The sequence below is a fragment of the Anser anser genome (assembly GCF_964211835.1).
Source record: "Anser anser genome assembly, chromosome: 7".
NCBI classification, from domain to species: Eukaryota; Metazoa; Chordata; class Aves; order Anseriformes; family Anatidae; genus Anser; species Anser anser.
Genome location: NC_139727.1, coordinates 35,574,744 through 35,594,348, shown reverse-complemented (window position 1 = coordinate 35,594,348; position 19,605 = coordinate 35,574,744). Strand labels below are relative to the sequence as shown.

The 19,605-nt window shown below is 43.2% G+C and overlaps 1 protein-coding gene across 4 annotated transcripts in view; it reads right to left on the bottom strand.

The window, feature by feature from the left end:
* GRK5 (G protein-coupled receptor kinase 5) overlaps window positions 1–19,605 on the bottom strand; it is a 168,266-nt gene that overhangs the window by 48,507 nt on the left and 100,154 nt on the right. For all 4 annotated transcript variants that reach the window (XM_083843475.1, XM_083843476.1, XM_083843478.1 and 1 more), the window contains 2 exons: window positions 14,606–14,718; window positions 5,237–5,314 (listed from right to left, as the gene is read on the bottom strand). In XM_083843475.1, coding sequence (XP_083699601.1) covers window positions 5,237–5,314; window positions 14,606–14,718 — 191 coding nt within the window. The remainder of the gene's footprint in view (window positions 1–5,236; window positions 5,315–14,605; window positions 14,719–19,605) is intronic.

Here is a 19,605-nt window from a genome sequence, read left to right as displayed (position 1 = left end):
CTGCAGATTGCTTTACAGAAGCTTAATGTTGTTTTCTTTTTTTTTTTTTTTTTCTTTTTCTTTCAGAGCTTCACTTATAGTGACATTCAGCTTTTATTTGGCCACTTCAATAACTAATTATAACGTCTTCCCTAGAAGGCATTTAGTAAAACTAAACAGTTAGAGGAAGAGGTCTCAGCACTTGAATCCGATTCCTGGTACGGTATGACCTGCCCTTCCACAAATGGGTTTCAGCCAGAACTATTAAGAAGTGATGCATGAAACTTTCCTTATGGGAGATGGAAGCCTTTAGTGATCAGAGAAGATGACTCACTCAGAAGCATAAGTGCCGAAGTTTGCATTTATTTTCATGATGAAAATAGGAAGGGGAAAAGAAATGTCAAGGAGAGAGCAACGGGAGGAAAAGCTCCTTGGCATCAAGATTAAAGCTATGGTGTGCAAAAAGAAAACAACTTTCTGGCAATATACAGAGCTGAGAAAGAGTGTTTGTGAGCGAGAGTCTGGACTCAGCTGCATTACTTTGTCCAGTAGAAGGGTTCAGAAAAAATTTTAATTTCATCTCACCCATATTACATAGATATTTTCTTCTCCAGAAGGAACTGACATAAGAGAAGAGCACTTTTTAACCAGTAGACAAGTGGAATGCCAGGCACTGCTGATCAGCTAGTTTCCCTTTCATAGGACTTTTCCCACCCTTCCTTATCCTATAATTGTTCATAAAAACAAAGACATATTTTCATTTAGCAAAATACCCATTGCTCTGCTTAGACTGGAGTAAGGAGGTTGTTGCTGCATCCAGCTAACCTTTTGCAGAAAAGAAAGACATTGAAAATGTGGTCTTTATACTGTGCATTTCCTGGAGGAAAGGAGACGGAACAGGATTTCAGATAAGAAAACTAATGCTGTTGCTGTTCTTCATATTCTGTGAAGCATATTAATGGGCATAACAATACACATTAGACATCCTATTCAGTAACATTTTTAGTACCCAGCTGAGTCCATATATAAACTGTAATGGCATATGGAGACTGTGTTAATAGCCATTTTGAATCAATTTAGTTTTATACAGTGTCTCTCAAAGTATCTCAAGGTGCTTGCTTTACGGAAAAAGAAAACAATGTATTAGTGATTTAGTAGAGTAAGGCATGGTGGCTTTCAGGCAGGAAGGCAAAATTGCTGCACACAGATGTATAACTCTAATTTAAGAGCAGTACAAAGGTAAGCATATCTCTTTGCTCTTGCAGTACCAGAAGAAGCCAGGTAATGAAGGCAGGCTGGGTCCGGTTAAACTCAACTGTTCCACGAAGCACTGAGGGCTTTTCTATTTACAGACAGAACTGGAACTTAAATCTGAAACATTCCCACTCAACTGTTGAGATTAGGAAAAGTCAGGAAAGAAATATTTGTGACCAATTCATTTTAGCAGTTTTACCATCGTATTTCACAACCTCAGAAATTTTAGACTTCCTGTGGGTTGGACTTTTGCCCTACAGGCTTATTAAGTCAAGAAGGCGGCTTTAAGTGCCTTTTTCATGGAAACTGTTAAAGCCTCCTTTGAAGAAGCAAGCCTGCAGTCAAGAAATCTTGATGTTGCCAGTGTGGCAACTATTGTGTTGCTTCTGTAAGGCAAAGGCAGCCTGTGGGTGGGTTTCCCTTCGGATCACAGCACTGAGGTGGCACTTGCCTCATAGGGCACAAGACTGTTCCTGTTGACAGATGAGGCCCTCTCACCACTGCTCATCCCCACATAGCCTTGAAAGTGGCCTAATGAAAGTGGGACCTGCTTGGAGAAGTAACCTAACACTTTTTCAAAGCATGTGTCAAGGGTGGTGGGTGTCTTCCCCCGCCTCTTCTGTGGGTTTTCTGTCTTCTGTTCACCATTCAGGCAAAGTTGCTCAGGAAGCCATAGAAAAGCTTCTCTCTTGGCATCATTACTGTGACAATCACATGTAGGCCTTACATTTCCCTCCCATCAAATAGTTCAGAATGGTCTGTTGGATATGGATGTTTCAATGCACTTTTGACAAGAGAGAGGGAATATTGATGTCTTCCTAGAGAAGCAACAGGGACTTACCTCTGCATGGAGGCCCTGCCTCCCCTTTTTTCCCAAATGAGTTCCTACATGCCATTTCTCCAAGAGGCCTAAAACACCTGTTTCCCTTTCCAGGTGCCAGGACATGCTCAGAGTTTGTCGTCGCTGTCACCTGTAGGTCAGGGGAACCATGGAAGCCTGACCCACAGACACCATCCATGGTGTCAGTCATGACAAAGGACTGTAAGGTCTCTTCTCAACTACCTCAGTGAGTGCACAGGGGCTGCCCAGGATGTTAAAGCAGTGCAGAGCCTGAGTTGTGCTTATATGAAAAAGTCCCTCCCTGCTCAGCCATCTCGATAAGCACTGAGCTTGTTTAGCTCCCTCAGGACTGATGCCGAATGCTCTCACTAGAGCTGTCCATATGGGCACTCACTGCTCCCACACGCCTGAGTTTCCTGACTGCAGCACTGTGTAGTAACACCTCACAGACAGCAACTACACGAGCCACGTGAGGTTGTAAGTGCTGGTGTGATGTCTACTCATCTGGGGAAATGTTTTCTTTCTCTTTCTGCTGTGCAAGTAGTATATGTTTTATTAAATAAAGCACATGTTCCTATGCAAATGAATGCATTTTGGAATGATGATACGCTGACACATTGTATGTTAAATATGTATGACATTTTAAAAACTAAGTAGGAACTAAAAATCATTTATAAATATTAAAGAGCTTGAAGTCTACTTTTTGTTTTGATTTTGCTTCTGATCCTGCACCCTGGGAAAAATACTCCTCACATTATAAGACTGAATTGTCTGTCCAAGAGCTAAACCTATCATTTTATTCTATCAGTCAAGCTGTATGTCACACTATTTTTGTATCAAGACAATGAGGTTCTTTGAAGCACAGACACACACCTACTTAAAAGAAATATTCCTCTGAAAGCAGAAGGCTTTGGAATCAGTGGCTTTTTGTATCTTTCAAGGGACTGATAGCTAAATGGGGAAATGCGGCATCTAATGAAAAGATGATTTCTTTGCTGGCCAAGATGATATTTCATAAGGACATTTGGATCCAGATTCAGCCCTCTTGACTGCAAGTATCTAAACTGGCTTTGAATCACTCACCTCTAATGGCTTAGAGGACCTCTGTCCTTTGGAGGTTCTTACCTCTCTTTCTAGGCTAGAAAGGAGAGTAAGGATCTGAACTCCTAATCTGAGTACCTTAGTTAGGTAACTAGAATGAAATGGCATAATCCAGACATTGCTCTATATATTCATGCATTTGTTGTGGGGGAGACCTGTGTTAGAAAAACTAGTAGTCAACCCATTGCTATGGCACAGTCAACCTTGCCTCTAGGAAGTGTTTTCTGCTACACACAGAATGGTTTAAACATTCTTCTGAGAAGCAGCAGAAGTTTCCCGTTAAGAAAAAAAAATGCAACACTGAAATTAGAGCATAATCACTAGGGAGCCAGTATTAGATTACAACAGAAGGAGCGTAACTTTGTGTTCCTTTCTGCCCTAAGACTTTAAGGTAATTTGCAGACACCACAAAAGTTTCAGAACAGACTGAGCCCATTTTAAGTACTGAGAAATCAGGCATGCAGGTCAAACCTGAAGTGTAGAGCGTGGCAGAGAATGGAAACTCCAGCTGTGAAGTCCCAGTCCTTTTATTTTCCTGCAACACCACCATTTTGTCTTGATGAAGAAGAAACCGGTCTCAGCCTGGTCCTCACTGCACAGTCCTTGACCTCACTAAATTACTCCATGTGCTTCTGCTGCGCTATGGGGCTTCTGGTAAATGGATGGGGATGGCAGGAGCACAATGGGACAGCTCTGAAGGGTTTTGGCATCTGGAAACCTGCACCAAGACCAGCTGCACTTAGCTGAAGCTAAACAGCACTGTCCTGTCACTACACTATCCATGATACCAGCAAAATGCCTTTCTCCATTTCCCAATGAGGACTGGAGCAGTGGGAAACATTTTCCCTCTGTATTTTTTCCTCTTTCCTCTGGAATTTTAAGACAAATGGTCACCTCAGTGGATGAAAACCAGTAGAACTTCATGGCCCTAATGAATGGGCAGCAGGAACTTATACTGGCAGTGCTAAATGGCTGCACATGAAACTAGCCAGGCTCAGTAAATGAAACCAGATCCCAAAATGCAGTCTGAGATAACTGAAAGTATGCACTGAAATTTATTGTAGGAAAATGACTGGAAAAAAAAAAAAAGTGGTCTGCTCTGCCCCTGCACCTCCAAAACATATTGTACTATTTAAACGCTTCAGAAAGACATCTGCCAAAAATGCAATTCATTTTCCTGAAGGTCAAATGTATTTCACTTGTAAAAAAACATTGAAGCAGTGATTGTACATCTTGGTTACTCTTATGAAAGCAACTTAGGAAAAATCCTAGGATTGTTCTTGTGTTTGAAGTTGGATGTTTATTGCTTACTGGCAGTGACTTTAGTGCAAAGGTTAAATGCGGCCAGCAAATGATCAAACCCCAAAAGGGTAAGTCCCAGTGCAGCCTGTCCAAAATTCCTGCAGCGAATCCGTAGTTCTGTTCGGAGTGCCACCCTGTGGACAAAGCTGCGACCATGAGCTCCTTTCCTTCTGACAGCCCAGAGATGCCACAGTCAGGAACTGCCAGGGGTGGAAACAAGAACTGATGATATCACCTCTCAGCTCCAAAACACGTCGCACAATTTCAATCTTGTATGCTCGTGGTTACCCTGGGGTAACTGGTGGGGGGAGGAATGGGACTGCTGTACCAACACAGTGGTTTTTATCAAAGACCATCTCTGCTGGTGCTTTCTACACAGCCGTATATGAAATGTCACTGCTTTTGAACCAGATAGGAAATAAGTGGGGCACCTGTTGATAACAGCTGCGAAGGTGTCTTCCAATACAGCACAGATGTAGAGCTTCACACGTAACGAAGAGATCAGAGAAGCCCCCTGCTCATCCTCAGATGAATTAAGCTCCTAGTAAACTCAAGTGCATCCTTAAAAACCAATTTGTGGATTGAAATACATTTTTTTCTCTCTGACTGTTTGTATAAGACTTGCAGCTTTATACACTGGAGATTGCCACCATAAATTTTAGGACTCTAAAATTATATTACATAGCTTATAACAACCTTGTTTAGAAAAGGTGTGCCTTGCAGCATTCCTTCAGTAACACCACTTTGGCTGCCCCTTACCTCTGGGGTGAGGTATTTCATCATGATTTCCTTTCCTTTCTCTCCCAGCTTTTCATCTGGAGCAATTTCATACTCTGCCTGGAACAGATATAAAGAAATTGTCAATATTTGCACTCATATTTCAGCAGTATAACTTCATTTTGGATATGGCCTTAACTGAACACTCTGTCTGAAGAATCTGGAGAATAAATACCATTTTCTGACGGAAGTAAAACCCGTACACACAATCCAACTAAAACATTTCCACTATATTTTGAACAAACCCTACTGATATGCTTTCTGAGAGGATGTCTCTTAATTAACACCATAAAATTTAATTCCTGTATATTTTATAGACTTGCCAAGACAGTGTTCAGAAAGCACCCAGTAACTAGAGACATCAACTTTTTGGTTTTTGTTTAAAGGGAAGGTGTATATAAAAGGTAACATTATTTCTTGCAGTAGTAAAGAAGGTGATTTTTTGTTAATTCTTGTCACAGTGGTATTTCAAGAACCAAGTGAATTCCTTTAGCAGATTGTCTGTTTGGAATAATGGGTCATTCCTACTAATTTACATCTTCCCCTTGATGTAGAACTTCTTCTGCACAGCAGAAAGATTTCTCCATCACTTTTGGGGATCCTGGACTCAGCCCCTCCAGAAGGCAGATTTGAGAGCTGCTTTCTTAAGCAAATTTCTCAGGATGCAAATAAAGCAAAGTATTATTTGTGTACCACTAAGACATGAATCACTTTAAAGTTTTGTAATCATGGAAGACATTCGAAGAAAAAACTTGCTGCGTGGAGTTCCAGTTACTAAATGATAACGATAAATTCTTAGAGACATTCCGACTTGGCACTGCCCAGGGTACAAAGCTTTAGCCTTAGGATCAAAAGATTTTCCAAGAAAAAAAGTCAGCCTAGCAGTTTTCATGACTGCTCGTATTAGAAAAAGGTTCCCAGAAAATCCTGCCAAACCAATTAAGTAACCTGGTCCAGTACAAGCTGTTTGAGATGATAAATGAGGAGGAAGTTAAGAAAAAAAAAAAAGGTAAATCAGACTGAACTGGCAAACACTTGGAAGAACAAGCTTCAGAACCATTGCCCGCTCAAAGACATATGCACTGCTGTGACTTTGATACAATAAATCTGAAGGAAGGCTGTAATGGATACCCTAGCCAAGCAGACCCAGGAATGACATGAAAACCACAATGTAGTAATAATACTACTACCCGTCTATCTGGCCAGTGCTGATTTAGCTATTGTAGCTTAAGTCTAAAGCTATGTATTTATACATATACTTAGCAGGTTGCTTGAACAGTCTAGAATTACGATCTGATTTGGTTTGGGAAATGACAGTGACCGCAAAAAAAAATATTAAAAAAAATATGCATTGCTGATGAAAAATGTACTGAAAGCTAAAATCCACAAGAGCAGCACTTCTCTTTTAGTGGCCATTTTGGGGATGAACCGATTATGTTCTCATAAAACTTATTACAAGGGTTTAAAAAAACATCTTTCATCCAATTTCCTGTCCTTTTAGATGGTATCTGAATATGGGTCATTTCAACTCTTAAAGCATGGATGCTCTCAACTGTTTATGGGATCTTCACAGAAATTTTCTCCGTGAGTCGTTGCTAGGGCATAAAGCAATGGCAAGGGTAACAGAAAGAACAATTTTTTGAAAGGTCAGAGTTGCATCTGCTTTTGGTCTTTACAGATTATGGTTAGGTTCATACACAGACTAGGAGTTTTTCCTCTAAAACAAAACTGAAATAATATCTTTTAAGAGAAGATAATTGTATTTAAGCATAACTTTTTGTGCAGGAGGCTGCCAAGAAAGAACTCCTTAGCATTGCCTTGACATGGAAGTATCTAGAGGATCTGCTGAGTCCTCAACCCAATGTTACTTACAAATTACTCAATAATGACCAGTTTTCTCTCCTTCAATTGTTTAGACTGTGAATATTCTGCCATACTATTCTGAAAAGGCCAAAAGAAGTTGGGCTAATAGATTTCTTAATGGATCTGTGTCCATTACCTAAAGCTAGTCAGAGAGGCTACATCAGTTTGAGTCCTGCAGGATGGATTTGAAATGCCAAATAAGCGTGTATGTACAGTAAGTGCCTGGCAAGTATCAACGCCTTCTTCTGGAGATGGATTTGTGCAAATAGAGGATGACCACACCTGGAAGTTAAATGCTAACACAAGAAGCTAGCTTATATAAGTGGAGAAATGTGAGTTTCTCAAATAGGTCACAAATTTGGATACAATATCTCATGCGTTTGGACTGCTCCATAATAGTGGTGTCCACGTACCAATATGGGTCAAAGTGCTTCAGTAATCTCTTGACAGAATGCCCCGCTGAAGATACTATTTGGCAATGCAAATCTTTGACAACAGCAGTCACCAAGGGTTTTATGTCAGGACTGCAAGCGGTATATCTAATGCTTTGTCCTACACTGGACAAAAGCAAACTTTCCATAAAGTTCTCATCTTTCTCTTCAAGTGACATGGTTACTACTACTCATTATATCCAGTGGTGAATATACAGACCCCATATAAGCAACATCTGATACAAAACACAACAGATAGTTTGCTTTGGATCCTGGTAATATATTAACCAGGTAATATATTGATATATTAAATTAAAATTAATATCCTGGAAATATATTAATGCTAGTAAATAAAAACTAATTCAAAGTCATCATCTGCACTTGAAGTACATCATAAGGTTGTCAAAAATTCAGTTTCCTTTTGCCAGAGATATTGCATTTATATCCCATCAGAATTGTAAAACAGTAAGCAAATCAGGACAAACCTGAAGAAGACAGAATTTTACCGGGAATTGGATCAGTGTTTCAAAATGCACTTCCTGATGGGATTCAACATATGCAGAGCTAAAAGCACATGCACACACATACACACAGTGCCTAACTCTATCTCAAAATAGTTGGGAAGGAATAAAAAGAAAGTTCAATTATACTTGCTTTTGACATTCTCAGAAGATGCTACAGGATGGCGGTAAAGGTAGGAAGTGACAGACAAATGAAGGTGTGAAAAGGAACTATAAACTCTAACTGTGAACAGTGTTGATTTCACTGTAGCTCAAATACTAGAAGCCTGTTCCATTTTGTTTCTAAGTTTGTTATTATTTGTCCCTTCAGTGCCACTTTTGAGTTATTCGGCTCCAGTTATTGGTATGCTTTCAGCCATGGACTGCTACTGCGGGAAGAATTACACACATACAGACAGAGTGGCTTCCCCATGTCCCCTCTGTGCACGTCTGGGAAGCGTACCAAGGTACTTGACTCTCAATCTTGTGCTTAAATCACAAATACATCCCCTTCTTCCACAATACTCAAAAGCGCGGCTACAGTTTGAAAATCCCTAATTGCTAGAAATAACATTGTTAGCTAAAATCCACGTGGAGCAAAATATTTTCCATTATTCCTTTGATGAATCCAGGCATGTGTTTCAAGGCTCCCGCTCTGAAGTCTAATAGCTTCTCCATGCCCTAGTTAGGTCAGACAGGGCCCTATTCATAGCTCATAAAGGAGGGGAGGATTTACGATCACCCTGACTGCATGGGACGAGCTGCAGGGAAGGCTCTTCCAGCAGCCAGGCATGGCTCCTTCTGTCCAAATGGCGAGAGGATGTGGGCTGGCCGCCGTTTGTTGCTAACTTGTCTTTTGGCTCCTGCTTTGGAGGTAGTCGTTGTTTAGGTGTCTCCTGCTTCCCTAGAAGCAACCCTGGCTAAATAGACACATGGGCGTGCAAAGAGCCTCTCCCTCTGAAGCAGCCACCCTTGGGACAGGCCACACGAGGTGGGATGGGAAAATATGCTTCCACCAGGAAAAGGAGCAAAATCCAGCTGGTGGCCTTCCTTGGGATGGGGCCATGAGCTCACGAATGGCCAAGAAGGGGCTGGGGAGTGACTGCAACTAACAGACAACATTGCCAGAGCACTGAGAGAAAGAGCACTTTGGATGAAAGTCTGCTCTGTTGGCTGAGGCACAGAGAGCACTGGAGGTTCACAAGAGCAACCTTAATTCTTCCACATCATTTTATCCAGTCTTTGACTTTCATCTAAACATTCTCTGAGCTCCTGAAGCTCTATGGCTTAAAACTCTGTGAAAAATGAAAAACAGAGCCTAAGGGATCACTTTGGATCCAGGTGGATTCTCACCCACAGCGGGTAGCTGCTGGTTGCCTGGTTCAGTAAGGCACAGCCACAGGATTCGGTCCCTTGAACCTAACAGGAGATGGACTTGGGAAGGGATGCTTCCACCAGAGCGGTTTCAGGCTTCTCAGTGGGAGTCAGGAGCAGGGGAGCCAGCTACCAAGCACCTGCAGGAGGTTACTGGTGTTTTGGCCCCAATTTCATACCCTCACTTTCTCAGCTCCCTCCTCTGTTATCCTCAACTTCTCTCTGCTGCAGCGCCTGCCATCTCCTCCCTTGGACTCCGATTTCTGCCCTGGTATTGCTGCTGTGCTCAAACAACCTCCTTGCACTTGCCTCCGCTGAGATTTAAAGTCTGTGACTGAAAATTGGAAGGCAAAAACCAAACAGCTGGGATTCATAATAACTCACATTTCTCAATGAAAAGTTAACTTGAAACCACATTTTTCATGTTTAAGTGCAGGGCAAAAAAGAGCCCTTTTGACTGTTTAAAAACACATTTTGAGTTAATGAGTTTGTTGATATCAACAAACTGGCATTTCTGATGGAAAAACCCTTGAACAGCTTTAAGGCACACATACACAGATGGTTTATATACCATGCAAGGGACTTAACCAAACGAAACCTCCCTAACAGGGAGACGCGTTTTTTACAAATGGCACTAAATGGATGCTTGTTCATCCTTTTACCCCAGATAAGGGTAATGTCTAGTGAAGCATTCAGCTGAAAATTCCACCCGAGGTGATGGTGTCCCTCACCCCCGGCCCCGGATAACATGAGCAGAAACAGCGCAGAGAGTCACCAGGGCTATTTTCCTCCACCTCATGCACTTCAGTGCAAAAAATGGCAATGTCCAGGTTAGAGAGAAAATAACTTCAGGTTATGTTGTCCTTGACCAGAATTAACCATGTTCTGCTGCCAGCTCCCTCCAGTTAGACTAAATCTAGTCCACAATAACCTGTTAAAAACCATCCCCTGAGAATGAAAATTATACATTCAGAAATGATGAGTGTGTGTAGACAAAACAGGAAAGGATTGTAGTGAGGTCTTAGGCACTCCACAAAGGGCACACCAAAGTCAGAGGAGAAGAGAGGAGAGCGAAATGTGGGGAGCTGGCCTCCCTTTTGAGGAGGGGACACAAGGGGGGGGGTCCCTGCTGAAATGCCTCCTCTTGTGCTGCTGGACAGGCTGGCTGGGCAGAAAACATTGCTAATAGGTGACCTGCTCCCTGAACTGCCTCTTAGCAGGGGAAATGCATCTCCCAGCACTTTATTTTAATGCCTGTCCTTTGACGGCTACCACGCTCTGTGACGTTGCTGAAGTATTTGTAAGCACAGCAAAGTGTGCTCTGGGGCTGTGTGTGAATTCTTTGTTAAGGGCTTATGGGGAGCTGATTTAATCACAAAACAGCTCCGTTTAATGATAATAGATTATGTTTGCACAGTTCCTTCATCCGAATGGCTACATAAGAATTTGGTGAACTACTCACGGATGATCTGCATGTTTATGTGCTCAGAGATAAGCACGCAGTGCGTATAATCACTCACGTACTCAGAGGCACAAGTTGTAACCATCGGTACTTCTTACTAGATATTTTATCTAGTAAAGTCATGAAACTGTTTGCACGATACCCACAGCAAGAGATGCCTCTCTGTCCTTATAATATTAGTGTGGCCTAGCAGGGGGGATCACCACTGCCCAGTTTCCCAGATGGACAGCCATGCTGACAGCCACTCGCTGACCCCACAGCTCCACCAGCACCCCACTGCAAGGCTCTGGGGATCTCCATTTTTATCACGTTTATCATTTAACGTGGGGACCTACAGCTTACAAACCACATATTGCTGTAGCCCATTTTACTACAGATTGTGATTTCCTGAGCACTGTTGTCAGAAGACAGGTAAAAACTTCATGTCTCTGGGCACTTTCATCTCAGTTACTGGCTGAAATTGGCCAAGGTATTCACAAGGTTTAGAGGGAACTAGCGGATGCACACCTACACACATGCAGAATGCAATGATACAAATCCTTTTTTCTTCAGAAAGCCAGCCTAACAACTGCTTAACTGTACAGACAAAAAACAAAACAAAACAAAACAAAAAAACACCACCAGATGCTGCTAAAATTAGATTTGCAGGAGACTACATCAGACCAGGTTCCTTATTCCACCTAACAGCTGAAATAAATGTCCAGCAGAAAGGAGATTTTTTTTTTCTTTATGCACTCTGGTCTGCAAGGTCTGGCTGCAAGGTCTGGCAGCCTTTGGAAGCAAGGGGGTGAGAGAGTTCTTGCAAAACTTGGTCACACATAAGTTTGGAAATGGAAATCGTTGGTAGGTTGTTGGGTGCCTGACTCAGTTTATGATTTCCTCCCAAGAGTCCCAGTTGCTGCTTTCTTTGCAGGCAATTGAGTTCACTGGTTAAAAAAAAACAAAAACAAAACAAAAAAAACTAGTGAAAATCGGGAGGGATCAATTACTGGCTTCTGCACGACTTACAGCATGACCTGGTAAAGTTACCTAGCCATGCTCTTGGCTTCCCCTTCTTTTTGTAATAGAGAGGTAGACTAACTTCTCAATGCACAGAAAGCTCTCCGAGCCTTTGGTGAATAGCTAAACATTTACCTCTTTTTTTTCTTTCTCTTTTTTTTTCTTTTTTTTTTGTTTTAATTTGATACTAAAAAAAAAAAAACAAAACGCTAAGTTTTGCTTCTCATGTTAGAAAAATAATTAAGCCAAAAGAAAGTGGAGGGTTTGGCTTTTTCTGCTCAGGGCTTGTTGCAGCAGGTGGTCTCCAAAAGGTTTCACATTCCTGGTGGTCTCAGAATAGGGCTGTAAAATCAAGCTTTTGGTCTCATTGTAGGACTTTTTTGCCTAGCATAGGATTTGGCCTGAGTCCCACTACTCACTCAACACAGTGTCACCCTGCTGGGTGAATTTCAGTAGCGATCGTCCAATTTAATGGCTATGGGCTGTGTTGCTAGACCTTAACATTGGATAATACAGGGATTTTCACAGGCTGGGAACAAACTTGTGCAGAATTTGAAATCAACAAAGGAGGCTGCTGTCAATTAGCTTTAAAAAAGAGCAAACACTCAGACCTCCACACAGCTCAACATTTTGTTCATGGAATTGATGTTTCATTAGGGCAGGCACCTCTCTAGCAGATGATGGTTGGGTGCAGGATAAACATGTTCATGGTACCCAAAATGTCCTCCTGCCCACCTGTCTTGAGCACAACCTCACAGAGCATCTGTCAGGTATGGTCCTTTCATGATCCACACTGGCTAAACCTTCCCACTGGGGAAAATCACAGCCAGCACAAGGAATATAAGGTGGAAGCTGTGACCACCCAAAACCTCTCAGAGAAACCTCTCCATAGACATGCTAATTGAAGGGTTGCCTTTTTTAGCATGCAGAAATATGAGGGTAAATGCTTCGGCTTGTCATTTAAAGCTAAACTCTACACTTTCTGCTGACATGAGGAAATCCCTAACGAGAGGATGTTGGGTATATCCCCAGAGAAGGACTATCAGTTCACATCATGAAATGAATGAATCCATGAATTCTCTAACGGCCTCTCATACCTAAGAGTCAAAGTGCTGCAATTTAGCAACGTGTGTGCCAAATGCACTTGGGAAAATGAAGTCCTCCTTTGGTTTACCTGTGAAGTTGACTGTGTACATTCTTTGATCGCTTGGTGCCAGGTAATTCTACACTCTGTTAAGCAGAAGGTTTTTAACCTGCTGAGGAAGCATGTTGCTCTGTCACATGTAACTCTGGTAGAATGGAGACCTAATGTCTACTGCAAGTAACACTTTAAGCCAAATGTCATCCTGCTTCAGCACTGCTGTAAGCCACCTAAAGAAAAAGCCAATTTTACAAAGCATTGCTATGATTCAGCAGCCTGAATATGAAATCAAATTGCAAAAGGAGTCTAATAAAGATGTATAGAAAAAGCACTAGAATGTTTTAAATTATGTTAAGTCAAAAAAATTACAGAAGTTTAAAGACGGTTTTATAAATTGTGACGGTACAAAAAATGCCAGCTAAAATTGATTTTAAAGAACTTTATCCAAGGCTTTCTCTGATGCAGATTTGTTGTAGGTGCTGTGGTACTAATATACACTTTAAGTGATGACCTGTCCTCTCCCAAACTCTTGCCTTTACAACTTCAGTGCAACCTCCACATCTGCCTGTACTTCAGAATAGCTTCACCACAGCACAAAGAAAAAAAATAACTTTGTTCCCATTGGTATACATTGCTTTGCTTTTGACTTAGTGCCACCTAGAGAGCGAAGTCTCCTGGCCATGGACACTCAGTGATGACAACTGGCAGCTCATCTGTCAGCCTGGTGGGGTGTAGCCTTTTGGCTCCTCACTGCCCTACCCTTCAGGAGGCTCCCAGCAAGGAAGCCAGTGAGGACTTTGGGACTGTGAGCAGCTTCTCCCGCTGGTACTACACATGGCCAAATGCTGCCATGTTGGGAACAAGCATCAGATCCTTCCAGGGGCTGTGGGGGCTGCTTGGTGGCCGGTTTAGCTGGGAGCTCACCGGAGAGGGAAACGGAGCTGGGCTTCAATAGCAGGTTTGGCATGAGTTTCTTGGTGACGTCAGTTAGGTCACTTCTATAGCTCGTGCCTCTATTTTCCTATTTGAAAAACTAAGATAAGATCAGGATGCCCTTTATAAATCACCTTGAAATCTACTGATGGAGAGGCTTGGTAAGAGTGAGATATTATTATCACACTCCTCATCCCTTCTTGTCAGGCCATTCATCATCTTCCCTTTCCTCCCAGTGCCTCCCAGCACTGCAGATATCCCGATACCAAAAGACGTCACTTGCTGCTGCCCAGCTGCTCGTGCCTGGGCCTGATGCAGGCTCTGCCAGCCCAGAGCTGGGCTCCTCCTTTCACAGTGGCTCGTGCCCCCCCAGAGGCTGGTACCGAGCCTGCATGCAGTGTTGCCCCTCCACCTCCAGCGGCTTGCTCTGGTGCGTCAGACATAAAACCCCATCCCGTGTCAGTATGACTTCTGGAGCTCCAGAACGGCTGATCACACAGGTCACTCCGCCAGCACGGGAGCAGGCAGCGATGCCGCTCCTTCAGAGCAGGACATCACTCCTCCTGCCCTGCCAGCGCTGCTCCTCAGCTCGCTGCCGAGGCACAGGGGGCCGCAAAGCACCATGAAATATCACAAGAAGGGACTTACCACCGAGTCGAGGAACCTAATGCAGCACTCGAGCTCGGGTCGAGTTTCACAGAACTGCCGAAAGAGAAGCCTTCCGATCGGCTGCTTTTCGCATATGCTGCAGTAATCTCTCTCTAGAGGCAATAAAGAGAAGAGAAGCATGAAAATGAGAAGAGCTTTGCCTTTGGGGTTGCTTAGGAGTTTAAAACATTGCAAGTGAGTGCAGAAGGACGACCCAGATTAGAAATGACTTCTTCTCTCCACCACGTTTCAGGTATCCAAGTGCAAATATAATTAATGGCTTAAGTCTCAAACAAGACAGGCCAATTTTACAGAGCTGATGTAGGTAAAAGCCCCACAAAAACCATTCAGCTATTATGAAAGAATAACTTCACATTTTTCCACCGTGGAATTGCATGTACTCTTCAAAGGTACCACTCAGACGGGCAGTGTTTGCAGGAATTTGAGGAGCAAATTACAAGTCCCTGAAATGTGAATCATACACTGACGAGCAGAAGTTGTAATTCGTGGTGACTTTCCTGGTTCCTTCCCAAATACGCACTACAGTGACCCTAATTTCTGGAAACATAGAATCCACTCTCTACTAATTATTTGTTGCAAAACACATATTTTCAAAGGTTTCAAAATTTCTATTTACTTGCAGAGCACTAACCTATGGATGGAGTACACGGCATCTAGATGGCTCCAGTTTCACACAGCACTCTTCTACAGAAGAGTATTTCCCCATAACAATCATGTTTACAAGTCATTCCCCTGTGTGGGGTCGTGGGGTCTTTTCTGCACCCAGAACCACCCCCCTGTTAAAGCAGGTCCTTTACCAACTGCAGGTACTATATGCAGGCATACACGAGAAGAGGGCCAGCATCATTAACCGCTATCTCACCAGTACAAATGAAGAGGGCTTTTTTGGCGAGAGCAGCAGATCCCCCAGCCTGTTTGGAGCAGCAGCGCTTGCTGGAGACACGTTATTCCTTTAGAAGCACACACATGTCAAACAACATACTGTGTTTCCTTAAGCATTCCTCTCACCACCCTCCTCGCTGCCATATGGCAGTTGCTGTTATTATGGAAACAACCAGCTTCTAAACACATAACATAACACTGCAAACAGACATACTAAACCCACACAAGTTGTCAGCGCCTTGGTTACTTCTCTCTCAGGCCCGGAATGTCTTTTATTCCCCCCCTGCGTTGTCCTCTCACCCTTCCCTTCCACCCCAGGACACCCGCAGGCACCTGCAGGCACCCGGCTGTCCCAGAGGCACCCAGCCGAAGGGCCTGCTCCTCACAGGTGGCACCCTGAGGACCGTGCCCTGCCTCACCAGGACATCCCTCGTGATAAGACACACGGCACGTTGGCCTTGCTCGCCTGTGGCTGGGTGGCAGTCAGGCTCCACGCGGCAGCGCAGCGGCAGGAGCACCCCAGGCCCGGCCCTTGCCAGAGCAAGGCCTTGCCTGTGTGCGGCTGTGGCTGTACCTCAGGACATGGCCTCCAAGGCACCTGCAGGGAGGCACGGGATGGGGCTGGATGGCTTTTAATTCAGCTTCCTCCTGCTTGGGTTTTCTGAAGTGGTCTGGGACCACGTACACTCACTGTTTTGTGACTGGTCCTGCCAGCCCAGGTTGGATCACAACTTCATTCTCTCTGTCCAGAAGCCTGCAACGTTTATGGCAGCCTCTAGCAAATAAAACTGCATCTAGATCACTGTATAAATCTTAACTTGACCTCCAGCCTAACTATCGGCAACAAGCCCGTGACATGGTTTGTTTGCATGACACAGATGGGCAAGGCCAGGAAGCCAGCAGGCTCGGTGCGATGCTGAGCAGCCTTGGGAGATCCTTGCAAGCAGTGCAAATTCATGCTGCTCGACCAAGGAGCTCTCCTGGTGAGAAGGTGACAAAATATGCAGACACGTACAGTGCTAAGGTAGGCAAAGGAGGTAGGGAGGTGCCTGAGTGCATCAAAACATCAGCTTACAGTGCCCCAGAGCGTGCGGAGCCGGAGCTCGGGTGAGCTGCCCTGGGAGCTCTGGAGATGCAGCTCCCTCTGCCTGAGGCTGTTTTCTGCTGTCGTGATGAGCTAACTCTTCTGAAGTCATGAATAAAACACACACTTCCAATATCTGTAGCACACAGCCTGACCGTTCTCAGGACCTGATCCCTCTGGAAGCCCAAACCCACAGCAACCTTCCTCAATATTAAACAGGCCGTGCAAAAAATGTGACTATGTGAATCACAGATTTGTGACAGAATAGAAGATAAAGGAACAAATACATGATTAATCAGCCAGTTTGTTCTGCACTTTCTCTTGTACCATGTTGCTTGATGCCCAGCGTCAACGCTAGTACAAAACGGGCAGTTTATCAAAGGTGAAATAACATGATGACACCCACTGCAGGACACTTTTCTAACAGAACGGCTAGTGATAACAGCTGAACAAGCATGCAAATTGTACGTTGAATGGCTGTAACACATCAGGAAAAGAAAACAAGAAGCTAAACACTATTACATATGTGGATAATCTAAACACAAAGGCGATACGAGCACAGACTTACTTCTACAGTATATAACTTGGCCAGCACATGGGAACGGTGACCCGTTTGTAATGAGGAAAAAGGAAATGCCAGAAATAATCTCCAAAAACACAAGAGCCAGAGCAGTTCCCTGGAGCCATCCACTCCTTGGTAATATTCGTTTAAGTGCTGGATATACTGATACAGACAATAAATACATGATGCAACTGTTTTCATTCCTTGTAGGTTACATACAGTATTTTCTTAGGCCCTGGTTTTGCATTGACCTCACCAAGTCAGCTACAGGGTCCTGCGCTCACTCATTCTTGGGATGCGCGGGCCCTGGAGTAGACTGAGGAACAAAACCACCTCCCTCAGCTCATGCAGAAAACCGAGAGGATAGCTTTATAAAGGCAAGGAATGAAGCAGAGCAGAGGTGCTTTAGTAGCACTAAAGCACCACGGTTTTTTAGCACCACGGAGGCCTGGCTGAGGCACCCAGAGCCGCAGACAGGAGCTGCACCCGCAGGGAGGGGACGGGGAGGGATGCAGGTAGCACAGCCGGCCGATCCCTCGGGCTGGGGTTAAGCGCCGTGTCGCGCTCGGTCTGCCTGCCAGCAAAAATATCCCTCCAGTTTCAAAAGTTTAAAAAATAGAAAGAATGATTTCCTGAGGAAATGGAAATGTTAAACACTTGGAAGTGAAACCATATGCTTATGATGATGAAGTGTAACGAAAACAGCCCTGAGAGCAATATCTTTGGTAGTCGGACCCTCCTGCTTCAGCAGAATCCTGTTTAACACCTGCAAAGTCACCCACAATGGGGGTGAAAAGCTGGGCGGGTTGAACGCCTAGAACAATAGTCACTTCTCACTGATGCTGAACTCTTGATTTAGAAAATATAACTGCTAAATAATGTGGGCATGCAAATGAATTATTTTTCTTCCTGACAGAGTAACTACACAGACTATATAGATTAAAATGTTTATGAAAAGGTTTTATACAAAATGCTATCATAAACATTCTAAAGATAAACAATATTTATTATAAATTCTGTTGACTCATTTTTCCTTTAGCTTGTAGCTCCTATATTAAAATACTGCTTTAAAGAGCAGTCAGCACACAGAACATACCTAAATAGTTATACCTCTACACAAATAATGCCACCAGCATTCAAAGTCTATGGCTAAATTTGTTCCCCAGCAGACATTTTGGTTCTGAAAAATACATAAACACACACCTATGAAGAACAGTGCTGTTAGTAAAATTTCATACTGGTCAAAGCATCATTGATGAAATGAAAAAAGCAAAATGAGGTATGAAAGCAAGCAGCTGCTGATAAAATCTCTGACTTTGAAGTAAAAAGGAAAAAAAAATAAACAACTAATATTTCAATTAGAGAGAAACCTCCCTGCACCTTGCGAAAATATTTTGTCTTAATTTGCCATTTATATACTTGGCTCAAAATATCACTTTAGCAATTTCAGTGATAAACAACGGTCTGCAGAGAGAGCAGGTCCCTCCTCCTGTTTCACATTTGCCATAAACCTGTGGGTTTTCACAGGCTTAGTGGTGAGTTTGGAAACTGGGTGACGACCCTTGGCTGAAAAACCAGTCTTTTCTGATATTGCTTCCCGCAGTGCAAACTGCAGGTGTCTAAGCGAGAAACCTTCCTTCAGACTGCTCTGGGAAGCCGTACTTCTGTTTCTGGACTGAAGCCCTCCTTTTGAAGGGCTGCTGATCCAACACCTGCGATCAGCTGGTGAGGCTTCCTCCTGTGAAATGCCTGTGGGGCGTGACGAGCTTAGTTTAAATCTCACTTTTGAAGTGTACAAAGGCCAGGAGCACCTTTTCAGCTTTTTGTCATTGCTGGTGTGGTTACTCATTGCACTTATGAACTATCTATTAAGTAGCATTTCATTTCTGTTTAAAATACTGGAGTCCCAAGAGAAGGCATTTCAAAGAAATGCATGGAGAATCACCAAGAAGATATGCACCATGCAAATTTGTTCTTGGACTCTGCATCTTCTCTCTCCTTGGCATTAAATCAGCCTGGATTAAGCCTGAGTAAGATCCGAATGCAATTTAATTCTGCTGCCTAAAAATAAAAACAAACAAAAACCCCTCCCAAACACCTAGAAACCCAAAAGTGGGTGTAGTGAGAATTAATTGGTTTTTTTCCTGCTAACAGTTGAGTTTCAAAAGGACCCAAGAAAAGAACTGAGCTCATCTTCCCTTTCCATTTCTTTTTGTTTGTTTTCTTTCAGGTGAATCAAAGTGATAATCTTTCAAGTAGATGTTCCAAGTCTAATATTCATCTGCTGTCTCCAGTCTGCTTTAGTCCAGAACAACAAAGAAAATACACCAAAAACATGGAAGAAAAGGTCCTGAGCTGGACAATAGGAAGCAGCAGCAAAGTCAGAACTGGCTAGCAATCCATTTGAAAGATTTTTGGCACACTGAAAGTAAAACTTTACTTTTCCAAGGT